The following is a 13,617-nucleotide window of genomic DNA, read 5'->3' on the forward strand; positions in this document are numbered from 1 at the left end:
ATGATGAAACTGGCAATGTGCTCGACAATAATGGAGCAATCTATTGCACAGCATGCGATCATGCAAATGGTGCATGTCACTAAGCATGGTAATATACTAAACCAACCTCTGGACATATAATAATGGGCACCATAATGAATAGGTCATATCAAGACATACTGATCAATAAGGCATCAAACCTAGGTCCTGAACATGTGAAACATGGTTATATCACTACCCATGAGCATGATAGATCGGGTACATGATCAATACGAGATGCAATCAAACAATCAATCAAACAGGTAACATGTATTGGGCAATGATTAACCGAAACAAATAGGAAACACAATTAATGCAACATATTATTTTCATTACTAAGCATATCAAAGACAATAAGTCAAAAGTACCCGCCTCCTATAAAATGGTGCAAATCTGACTCCGAGATACTCGTCTCGCGTCAAGGTCCTGTATATTAAACATATAATTTACATTTTTATTTAGCTACAAATTTAAACGAATAGCTAAATAAAATCTTCTAAATTAATTTAGGGTAAATCCCTAATCATTCCACTACTCGATTACTTTAAAACCTACACATGAATCTAAGTTAACAATTTTTGCTAACATAACTAACAATCATCTACCACAAAGATTAAAACCCTAACCTCACCTCAAGTTCCACAGTTTATTCAAGAACAAGAAGATGCTGGAATTAAAGAGTTGTTGCCCAATTAAGGTTAATTGCTGCTGGAATGAGGGAATGCTGGAATGAGGGGTTTTTGCCGCACAATTAGGGTTATTGGCTGCTAGAAACAAAACAAGCAACCCAAATCAGTATATTCCCTTCCAAATCAGGTTCCCAAACTAAACTAAGATAGGTCATCAAAGCTTATATCAAGAATTCATTACCCAATTGACCTCCTCCTCCGGTTGTAACCCACTGTTGCTGGCAACAACGTCACTTGCAGTGGTCAGCCAGTGATCACAATCCACAATATAGATCAGAGCAGAAATGGGGAAAAACTAGGGCACGACACTGATGAGGAAGATCCTTGCGATCGCCGGCTGCTCAAGCAAGGAATAAGGCGGTGGTCGGCAGTGGCGTCGGAGCCGACTAGGGCACTCGAGATGGAGTAAAACTCGGCTCTGATGTGAGGTGATCGAAGATAGGGCTCGGGGTGGCCGCCTGTGGTGGCGGCGCGAGATGCTAGGGCACAGGGACGGCGTCGCTGGAGTCGGGGCAGAGGCTAGAGTCGGGTCCTCGGTTGCGTTGGCTCGAGAGTCGCCGGCGTTGTCCCGTGCGACGACGTCGCTGTCGAGTAGAGAAGGCGGCTCGGCAAAGACCCGAGAAAGAAGAGGGCTCGGCAGAAGTCGGCAGCGTTGAGATGCTCCGCGAGTGGTTTGTACCGTCAAAGGAAGAGGAGAAGAGGAAGGAGAAGAACCGCCGAGTGGCCGACGGTTAGTGCATGCCGGCGGTTAGGGCTTCGGCGCGAGAAGAATCGGCGTCGGGGCCGAGTGAGGCTCGGGAGAGAAGGAAATATAGGCACGGGGAAAAAAAATAAATGAAAAAGAAAAGGAATAAGGAATTTATAAAAGAAATAATTCCTCGCTTAAATGGGGTAACCCAAACAGGCTTTTCTGGGCCCCGTTTTTATCCCCGTCAACTCGTCCGTACGAGCTCCGAAAAATTCCCAAAAAAATGTCCAAAAATTCCGGAAAATTTCCTTATTCATATTCTCCTATTTTCGGTATTTTACACTTCTACTTAACTATGTTCAATCTGATTCAGTTTTTGACCGAGAACCCCCCCCCCCCCCAATGCATGCTGAAGATGTTGATGTTCATACCATCAACGCAGTGTAGACCTGTACTTATTCTGAATTCCTTTGTCGAAATTACATCTTCAACTACCTAGTTGACTCGTTGTACGCTGTGTATAAAACGAAGAGAATGGCTAAGGAGCTGTGGAAGTTCCTGGATAAGAAATACAAAACAAAAGATGCAGGGGCCAAGAAGTTCATTGTGGGTCAATTCTTAGATTACAAGATGGTTAACTCCAAGACAATGATTAACCAAGTCCAGGAGCTTCAGGTGATCTTGCATGAGATTCACCAGAAAGGATGGTTCTGAGTGAAACCTTATAGGTGGTTGCTATCTTTGAAATGCTGCCTCCCAGGTGGAAGAACTTCAAGAACTACCTGAAGCACAAGCAAAAGAAGATGAATATGGAGAAATTCATTGTTAGACTTCGTATCGAAGAAGACAACAAGAGTTTAGAGAGAAAGTTGTTCTCTCTGGCTACTGTGAAAGCTAATGTGGTCGAGCATGGTCAAAACTTGAAACGGAAGAACAACAATCTAAAGGAGATGATGAATCCTCTTCTACTGAGCTCTAGACTGTCCGAGTTTATGCGAGGGAAAGCTGTGTTAACAGTTAATTACCTTTTAAATAAGGTGTCCGAAAGAAAATTAAATAAGAGCCCTTATGAGTTATAGAATGGAAGACAACCGTCCTACAAATATTTACGAATGTGGGGTGTTTTGCTAAAGTTTTGGTGTATGATCCGAAATAGATTAAGATAGGACCAAAGATAATTGATTGTATATTTATTGGATATGCACATAACAGTAATGCATATCAGTTTTTTGTGTATAAGTCACAAATACCTTTTTTTGTGTATAAGTCACAAATACCATATATACATAAGAACTCGATAATAAAATCAAGAAATATCTCATTCTTCGAGCATGTATTTCGTATAAGACCCGAGAGGAAGCTAGCTCCTTAAAATGGGCATATGAAACACAAGGTGAAGATGATAAGGAGGAACCAGTCAATGTTGAGCTTAGATGGAGGAAAAGAGCTCAAGTAAAAAAAATCCTATAGATTGAATTTTATCACTTTCATGTTGGAAAGTAAGTCCCGAAGTTATTCATAAGTAGTAAGTTCTTCTGATGGATTTCACTAGAGAGAGACAATTGTATCTGAGATAGAATCTATCTTGCAAAATCACAATTGAGAACTTGTGCATCTTCCTCCGAGAATTAAACCACTAGTTTGCAAGTGAATTTTCAGAAATAAAATGACATCAGATAGCACAATTGATAAGTACAAGGCTAAATTAATAATCAAAGGATACCGATAACGAGAAGGTCTTGATTACTTTGATACATACTCTCTGGTGTCAAGAATAACTTCCATAAGAGTATTATTGGCTATAGCCGCTCTGTGGAATCTCGAAATATATCAAATTAATGTAAAAATATGCTTTCTAAATAGAGATTTAGAAGAGAAAATCTACATGGAGTAACCTGAGAGAGAAAAATAATGTTTATAGATTGGTACGGTCATTATAGGGCTTGAAATAAGCACCAAAGTAGTGACATGAGAAATTTGATAATATCATGAATAAATGTAGATTCAAGATTAATAAATATGATAAATGTGCCTACATAAAAGTTATAAAGAATGACTACGTCATCTTGTGCCTATATGTAGATGACATACTTATCGTTGGAAGTAATGATAAGATAATCAAATCCACTAAAGATATGTTAAACTCAAGATTTAACATGAAAGATATGTGTCTAACTGTTGTGATTCTAGGAATTAAAATTTATAGAATAACAGAAGGACTTGCTCTTAGTCAAATCCATTACGTGGACAAGATTCTTGAAAAATTCACCAAGGGCAATATTGTGTTGACATGAATGCCGATAGATACGAGTCAACATCTATTGAAAAATCAAGGTGAAAGTATATCTCAGATAGAGTACTCTACTGTGATTAAAAATCTGATGTACCTGATGAGTTGTACACGACCAGACTTGACCTATATAGTATGTAAACTGAGTAGATACACGAGTAATCCTAGTGTTGAGTACTGAAAAGGGATAACAAAAATATTGAGGTACTTGAGATATATTCATGAATATAATCTGCACTATACGAGATATCTTGCTATGATCGAAGTATACAACGATACGAGTTAGATATCTGATATAAAAATTTTTAAGTCTATGAGTAGATATGTATTTACTATGGGAGGTGCAGTCATTTCCTAAAAATCTTGTAAACAAACGGTAATAATCAAATCCACAATGGAATCTGAGTTTTTTGCTCTTGACAAATGTGATGAAGAGGCTGAATGACTACAAAAATTTCTAGAAGATATTCTAAGATGGCTAAAACTGGTGCCGACAATTTGTATACATTACAATAGTTTAATAGCAACTGGCCGGACATAGAGTCATCTGTATAATGGTAAGTCTAGACATATACGTTGTAGACATAATATCATTAGACAACTACTCTCCATGTGAGCTAACACTGTTGACTATGTAAAGTCAAAGGATAACCTAGCATATCTGCTAACCAAAGTGGTTAAATCAAGAGTTAGTTGCAAGCTCATCACGAGGAATGAGTTTGATGTCATTGTCAGCGATCAGTGCAGAGGACACCCAACCTATGACGACTCGAGATCCTAAGAACTATGTTCAAAGGGATAACTAATTTATACTGACTAGACACACTGTAGGGGATTACCTAATAAAAAAGTGGCTGGATCATGGTAAGCCGATGGGCTCAAGAAGAGTAAATGACTACTCTCGAGGGATCACCTATGTGAGAAAGAAGTTGGGCTGTTTCAAAGAAAATTGGAGGCACAATTCATAGAGCTTCTCAACTAACCAGATGTCTTCGTGGCCAAGAACGAATACACTTATAAGAACTTTGTTGGATTAGGAAGAGTTATGGGTGAGATATGTCAATGTTTACACAAACGATAGAATAGTTCAAGGACATCATATCTACTGTCAACCAGTATGCAAACAGATCTTCATAAGGGAAGGTTCAAAGGGTAAAACCTATCTACCCTCTATTTGCTCAACTGCTAAATGTTATCATATACCCTATATTCCATTCATGTGCGAGATTGTTGAAAATGTGAATGAAATAAAGAGGTGGAGACAAAGAAACTCTATTATGCATAGATTTTTAGTCCCACATTAGAAGTCTCTTGGTTTTATTATTGGTTTAAATTTAACACATGTATTGATGTTGTAAACATATGCATGTGGATTGACTCTCTTACGCGTGAGTGTGTAGAGGTGGGTGCAAATCCAGAGCTCAGATTGAACTGAACCAAAGTTGACTCGTGTGTAAGTACAACTTGCGCACGTCGAATGCCGGATAGGCAAGATTTGCCCAAGCGAATAAACGAATGTTTTGTGACATTTTTTTTTTGCTACTCAAGTGAAACGAATGAAATAATTTCAACAATTTAATTCAATTGAAATTGCTGATAATTAATGACAATAAATGGTCATTAATTTATTTAATTGAAACTGTCGACAATTAATAACAATAATAATTATTAATTTATTTAATTGAAATTATCGATAATTAATTATAATAAATGTCCATTAATTAATCTAATTAAAATTGTCCGTAATTTATGGCAATAAATGACCATTAATCAGTCATTTATTATGATTAAAGGTTGAGCTCCTATATAAGGAGCTCAGACCTTGAGCATAAGATAGAGAGCGAGAGGAAGAGCATGAAGCAAACATCTGTCCACTCGTATTCTCCCATAAATCTCTCTCAGTAGTATATCCGTTCGCCTGAACAATTCGTGATAACACTTGTGTGCATTCTTAGTTCACCACAAATAACCAGTATTTGGTTGTGTGTGTAGTTTTTCCATTATATCTTAGAAACAAATGACTCGAAAGAACCTCGAAGAACATCCGGAGGTGGGGTGAATCTGTCTCAAGGAAACTACGGTGAGCGCAGGGCTCAGTATCTTACTCAGCGAATTTTCTTCCCGACTTAGTGATTGACTCCCGATTCTGCTATGCACCGCATCAACCCCGTAACTCGGACGGAAGCCTGACATAACCAACCCACAACCTGAGATTATTTGTTCAGGTCATCTCAACAGATAAGTTAGAATTAATTTTATATAATTTTAATTTTCTCCAATATCTCTCGTAACAAATTGTCCAATATTATACATAAAAATTAATTTAAAAAACAAAATTATTGGTGCATTGTTACATATACTATTAAACTAGCACTTCAACTAATAGATCGACCTTCTACTCACAAGTTGAAAAAATGTTTTTTTTTTAAATAAATATTTAATATAATTTAAGATAAGATATATATGTAGTAAAATTTTTGACAAAAATACTAGATCCATATTGTATATCAGTTTTTATGAATATGTGACCTGCAATAAAAGCATAGGATAGATATATTGTAAGTCACGAATTGTGGATTGTATAGAATTCGTGACGCATACTTATAATAATATATATGGCATAAGTATTGACATATCATAGTGCACATACAAATTATATGGCATATAATAGATCTTCGCAATATGTGTCGCATAATGCTTTTCAGGGTGTGTGATAATGATGAATAATAATAATAATAATAATAATAATAATAATAATAATAATAATAATAATAATAATAATAATAATAATAATAATTTCAACCACATATCTCTGAGGTGAAGGAGAGTTTCTTTTGTAGTTTTACAAGGGCGAGGATAATTATTGTGGTGTATGATTGAATAAGATAATTAAGAGAGGACTTTGAGTTAAACAAACTGTTTATAAGTTAATAAATTATCTTAGAAAATAATTCTATATCTATTTATTTTATATGAATGAAGTTCAAGATAAATCATAACACTATTTATTAACACTATTTTATCCATCTTAGAAAATAAATTATCTTAACACTATTTATTAAATTTATAATATTAAATCATGCATTCAGAGATCCAACTCCATACATTTATAATAAAGAATATTATATTTTTTAGCTTAAAGTAAAATAAAATAAATAGATAAAAATATTAACATATATAATTCAACTTAATATATTCTTAGCTTAATAGTTGCTTATTAATTTCACTCTCTAATAATTAATCGATCAATGGTTTACACATTTGTTTAGGAACATAATTTATATTCATGAAGTACCCTGTGACAATTTATCATTATTTTTCACAACAGGTTGAACAATTTATCATTATTTTTCACTATATTCACTACACTCAACTTAAATATTTATAAATATAGAAGTAAAAAATATCATATCATTTTTGGAGCCAACAAAAAATTCAACCATAAATTCAATAATTTTATCGATCTATCTTTAATCTAATTTTAAAGTATTACCTAATAATCTTTTTTAAAAGTATTAGTCAACCAATTAAATTATCCTTTATAATATAAATCTATTTTAAAACCGTGAGCAGTATACAGATTCAAACAATCCAACAATAACATGACTACATTTCATAATCTTTCACTTGCATAAATCTTATTATTCGATTAAATTTGGCAAAATAATTTTTAAAACAATTTTAAGTACACAAGAATTATTTTTATCTGAAATTTCAGACCTGCGTTTACAAAGCTAAATCAAAGATTGAAATATTTGTAAAATCCTAAGAACCAGTTAAGAAAGATAACTCGACATTTAGAAAAAAAAAACTTAAACTTTGATCTGGTCATATAATTAGATCGAATTATGAATTTTTTCCTTTTCCCCCCCTTATTTTCACGAACATTACTGGGCTATTTGAGTGGGCTGGCCCATTATCGGGTTATGCTACATAGGAACTCAACTTCAATTCGCACGCACGCAGCGTACCCGTCAATAAAATCCCATTCAGATGGGCCCTGATCTGCAAGTCAGCATTAAAACAATACTCTATACCTCATCCATCCCCGACCGTCCGATGGACGAGTGGGGACTGACACGAGCCCTATAAAGCTATCCCTCTCTTTTAAATCATTGAAGAGAAACAAGATATTAAAAAATGCAGTCGCTGCAGCAAAAGTAGGATGGTAAATCAGCCGAGTCGAGTCGAGTCGAATTTGAGGGTGTTTAGATTTATTTGATAAGATAACTAAGTTGAGTCGATCTTAAAATGAATCAAGTTTTTGAAATGAGTGTTCAAACTTGACTTGATTTATTTTTTATGAGCTTGAATTTGTTTGAAGTTTGGCTCGAGCTTGGTTCATTTAGATGTTATCAAGCTCTCAATTCAAGTTTAGTTTGAGTTTGGTTTGAGCTTGGCTTGAGTTTGGTTCGAGTTTGATTCGTTTAGATATTATCAAGCTCTCAATTCAAGCTTATTTGATGTTTAAAATTTTTAGTTGTTTGATTGATTATTGAGTTTGATAATTTTAATTTAATTTATTTTATTTTATTATTTATTTAGCATATTGAAAAGAGTTTTATTAATAAATATGAATCGTGAATATTGTCCATGAACGTCGTTCACGAACATTATTCACGAATATTGTCCATAAATTTATTTATTTAATTAATCTTATGTATATTGAACGAACATAAATAAATAAACAGAAATAAGTTCTTACCCAAGTAAACACAACTAACGCTTGATTAATTTACAGCCTAAGCAGAATGCGTCGGAGTGGAGTGGGGTTGCGGCTAGCGATGCCTTCGCCATCGACGAGACCAACCTCTTCGAAACCCTAGGCGGAATCCAGCCCTTCGTCGATCTCTCAACCAATTTCTACAACAGGTGAGGCCGATCTACCTCTCGCTTCGCTGTCCTCTCCGTTGTAGGTGATGGATTCTGGCCATTTTTGATTTCGTTGTCGTTGTGGGTCGGTAGGGTTTACGATGACGAGGAGGAGTGGTTCCGCTCGATCTTTTCGAATTCGAAGAAGGAGGACGCGATCCGGAACCAGTACGAGTTTTTCGCTCAGAGGATGGGAGGCCCTAATCTGTATTCCAAGAGGAGAGGTAAGGGGAATTTATATGTACAAGGTAAATAAGTGGTCCTAGTATTGTGGATGTTGTCTTACCATTGGCTTCTCAACCTCAGTGAGTCAGTGCATTGTGGTTGCAATTGGAAGACTTCACAACTAGTTTCTGGTTTTATTAAGCCCCTTCATTTTGCATAGTGTTGTCAAACAAAAAGTCATGGGATGTTCTTCTACATCAAGAAGAAAGGCTATAAAATGTGGCAACCTGTTGTCCCAATAAATGCTAATATCTTACCAAAGTCAAACTAACTAAGTCAGAAACATCCTAAGGATGAGTTCCCCTAGGTAATTGCCACATAAGAATACCAATGTATTCTTGTCAAGCTTCTTTGCTCATGTGTGCAAGTTTTAAAGAATGTTGCATGACCAAACTATTCTGTGTATGTAGATAGCTAGATGTGACAATCATATTGATTATAAAAGCATAACAAAATATAGATATTGATCCCGTCCGGAAGCTGAGTGAGATGAAGGCGGGTCTTGTTGTGCTAAAAGTTGACGGAGAGTCGTTGAGCTGCTGAATCAGCGAGGTACCCCTGGACAGGTTCACACGGGCGGTTCTACGGAGAGAAATGACCAGGATGATGACGCTATTGATCTGCACACACTCAGACGAGTCCACCGGTCGTTAGAGACCAGAAACTAGGGAAAAAGTCCCCGGGTCAGGTCCTCCGACACTCAAGTCAGGTACTTTTTCCCCAGAAATCACAGAGAAAGCACGAAAAGTAAAAGACTGGTAAGAAATGACCAGTGAGCGTACCTGCGTAAGGGACAAAGCATCCCTTTTTATACTGCAACTGAGGCTTCTGGAACCTGGCGAATGTCAGGGAATGTCGGATGTCAGGCTCTGTCTGGCGGTGGTCAGCACGTGACTTTCTCTCATAGGCTGGCGGAGGAACCAAGAGGAGTATGAGCCTCCCACCGTTAGAATATTCCCTGACGTGTGATGATTGTTCTCTGACAGGTGTTACGATTCCTTGCAGGCCTATTTGTCATGTAGTGTCTAGCCTCCTGACCCACCTTCGTCTGCGTCATTCGAAGCATGTACATCCCGACGACCTGCTGATTCCCGACCCGCCTCTGTTTATTGTTATCCAAGGCATGTATGTTCCGACCCACACGCTGGGTCTAATTCCCGACCCGCATCTGCTGATTGCTATCCAAGGCATGTACAGTCTGACTTGCACGTTGGGTCTGAATGTCTGATTCTCGACCTGCATCTGTCCGCTGTTAACTATGGTATAAGCATCCCGACCCGCACGCTGGATCGGCTCTCCGACTTGCGTCTGTCCGCTATTATCTATGGTATGAACGTCCCGACCTGCACGCTGGGTTTGTGCGCCGACCCACATGTGTCTGCTTTTATCCATGACATGAGCGTTCCGACCTGTACGCTGGGTCTGTCCGCCAACCTACATCTGATTATTGTTATCCAAGGCATGCATGTCCCGACCTGCACGATGGGTCGGCTCCCCGACTTGCGTCTGTCCGCTATTATCTATGGTATGAACGACCCGACCTGCACGCTGGGTTGGTCCGCCGACCCACATCTGTCTACTGTTATCCATGGCATGAGCGTTCTGACCTGCACGCTGGGTCTGTCCGCCGACCCACATGTGTCTGCTTTTATCCATGGCATGTACGATCCGACCTGCACGCTGGGTCTAATTCCCGACCCGCATCTGCTTATTGCTATCCAAGGCATGTATGTTTCGACCTGCACGCTGGGTCTAATTCCCGACCCGCATCTGCTTATTGATCCAGGGCATGTACGTTCCGACCTACATGTTGGGTTTAATTCCCGATCCGCATCTGCTTATTGATCCAGGGCATGTACGTTCCGACTTGCACGTTGGGTCTAATTCCCGACCTGCATTCGCTTATTTCTATCCAAGGCCTGTACGTTCCAACCTGCATGCTGGGTCTGATTTCCGACCCGCATCTGCTTATTGTTATCCAAGGCCTGTACGTTCCGACCTGCACGCTGGGTCTGTCCGCCGACTCACATGTGTCTGCTTTTATCCATGGCATGTACGATCCGACCTGCACGTTGGGTCTAATTCTCGACCCGCATCTGCTTATTGATCCAGGACATGTACGTTCCGACCTACACGTTGGGTCTAATTCCTGACTTGCATCTGCTTATTGATCCAGGGCATATACGTTCCGACCTACACGTTGGGTCTAATTCCCGACCCGCATTCGCTTATTTCTATCCAAAGCATGTACGTTCCGACCTGCACGCTGGGTCTGATTCCCGACCCGCATCTGCTTCTTGTTATCCAAGGCCTGTACGTTCCGATCTGCACGCTGGGTCTGATTCTCGACCTCCGTCTACTTTCCTGTCAGCTGGGCTGACCAGTCACGATGGCTTGACTTCTGACCTTCCTGACTTCCCTATCAACTGGACTGCTGACCAGCCACGCTGGCTTGATTTCTGACCTTGCTGACTTCCCTGTCAGCTAGACTGTTGACCAGCCACGCTGGCTTAATTTTTGACCTTGCTGACTTCCCTGTCAGCTAGACTTCCCTGTCAGCTACGCTGGACTGCTGACCAGCCACGCTGGCTTGATTTCTGACCTTGCTGACTTCCCTGTCAGCTAGACTATTGACCAGCCACGCTGGCTTAATTTTTGACCTTGCTGACTTCCCTGTCAGCTGGCCTGTTGACCAATCACGCTGGCTTGACTTCTGACCTTCTCGCCTTACAGGTCAGCTTGATTCCTGACCCTCCTGTGGTCTTGACTTTCAGTCACATCATCCTATCGACCCCACAAAACACGCACCGTATCAGATATGATGCTTTCTTGTTCCTCACTTCCATATAATGATATTTTGGCTCCCCACGAAAGTGAACTTGAGAATCTAAATTGGAATGCCCTGTCAACTCGTCTGATACAGAAAAGAAACTGAGCAAATGCCTATTCATAGATTCTACTACTTCAAGGTCTGCTTCTATAATGAAAGAAAACCTTTTGCTGAATTATTTCAGCATGTTCTCACTCTAATCATTATTGCAGGTCATCCAGCTCTGATCGGACGACATGCACCATTCCCAGTTACACACCAAGCTGCTGAGAGGTGGCTGCGCCACATGCAACAAGCACTGGATAGCACCTCAAGCATCGACCCCGATTCAAAAGTCAAAATGATGAATTTTTTCAAGTATTTACCAATCACTATTTCCTTTTTTATTTCAACTTCATCACGTTTCTGTATCTTCCTATGTTGATAATACGAAAATTATTATTGTTTTTGGGCTTTCAGGCACACTGCTTACTTTCTTGTGGGTGGTAATGAGATGACAAAGCAAATGCAACAAAGCCAATGTAAGCATTGTGCAAATGGATCATCAACATCCACATAAGATTTAACTTGCTCTTGAATTGACAATTGTTTGACATTATGTATAATACTCCAAATCATGTTACTCTGCCCAGCATGTGCGAATAAATCTCATGAATGCACTCTGTGACTGTTTATCATTACACACCCATCAGACGATGCATCATGTTCATTTTCATGAATCATGAGTGCAGATGGTTTGATCTGTTTTATGCTGTCCTGATGATTCCTAGTACATGTTCTCATTGTTTAATATCCCCTTAACTAATTCAGATAGGTTGAACTCAGTTTTATTGAAATGGACTTGTGATAATCATGCTCTTCCTCATTTATGTTTTTCTAACAATTGGAATTATTGTGAAGAAAAATAAATTATATAATGTTCTGGTTTGACAATCATCCTTTATTTCATCATCCTTTGTTTACAAATAATGGGACAAATTAATGATAGAGATCTCTAAACCTGATAAGAATACATACATTGTGACAAATTGATCTTCCAGTCGAACTGAAGCTTGCCATCCGTGCTGCATGATTTGTGATTATCAATGGATGAGATATGTGACAAGAAGGGCAGTGACCATAAGAATATATGCTATTCCTTGGTCTATAGTTTTACCTGCAAAGAGTAGGGAATTAGTTATTTTACCACAGCTCTAAATACATATCCAACTGTGAAAATGAATTCAATACATACCATCATTGGTTGCAGCCCCTTCTATGGTTGTCATAGCCTTTGTTGTCGTAGTTCTTCCTTGACACACCAATGGATGAAGTAGCACAGCGATCAATGCATAGGTTAGGATGAGAACTGAAACCTTAATGGAGGCCATAAGAGATCTCGAATGAACACCGTAAGGTGAGCTGTAGAAGTGGAAGTGATAAGGTTTAATTCTTAAGCAAATGGATTGTTGCCCAAGTCTGTGTGCCTCGCTATCTAACTGAATGGATATATATACAGAGAGAGAGAGATTGTACAATGTACACAAGGGATTTGAACGGCCCAATAGAGCCACCAAATGAATTATTAATCAAACGTAAACTGGGCGCTTGATGTCTGTGGAAGCATTAATTATTGAAGTCAGTTAATGACTAATTAATGCCTTTAATTAATTGTTTCATATGTAGCCAGCCGGCAAACTGTTATTTACTTTGTCATGGTTTATTAGTTTAATATCTTACTCATTTGGAGGGCATAGTCGTAGAATACAATGATTCATGCTTTATCATAATTTTAGAGAATACTGTGCATATTCCATATATATATATATATATATATATATATATATATATATATAAGGTTTTTATGTCAACCAGGCCTAATGAGTACCCACATCTATAGCTCTATCCTTCTTTGCAGCAAAGCAAGTGATATGAACAAGGAAGACACTCCTTTGAAGTTTCAAACCTTGAAACGATGTGACATTGCTTATCAAATGAAGGAATTCTTAAAGAACCACTATTGGTT

General features: G+C 38.5%; 1 protein-coding gene across 1 annotated transcript; it reads left to right on the forward strand.

The window, feature by feature from the left end:
• The first annotated feature begins 1,929 nt into the window (after nucleotides 1-1,929).
• LOC121995236 (two-on-two hemoglobin-3-like) lies at nucleotides 1,930-12,292 on the forward strand. Its single transcript, XM_042549024.1, has 6 exons — nucleotides 1,930-2,070; nucleotides 2,124-2,411; nucleotides 8,415-8,557; nucleotides 8,651-8,781; nucleotides 11,825-11,969; nucleotides 12,072-12,292. The coding sequence occupies exons 1-6, from the start codon at nucleotides 1,930-1,932 to the stop codon at nucleotides 12,169-12,171; spliced, it is 948 nt and encodes a 315-aa protein (XP_042404958.1). The 3' UTR covers nucleotides 12,172-12,292.
• The last annotated feature ends 1,325 nt before the right edge of the window (nucleotides 12,293-13,617 follow it).

This window comes from Zingiber officinale, chromosome 6A (genome assembly GCF_018446385.1).
Source record: "Zingiber officinale cultivar Zhangliang chromosome 6A, Zo_v1.1, whole genome shotgun sequence".
NCBI lineage: Eukaryota > Viridiplantae > Streptophyta > Magnoliopsida > Zingiberales > Zingiberaceae > Zingiber > Zingiber officinale.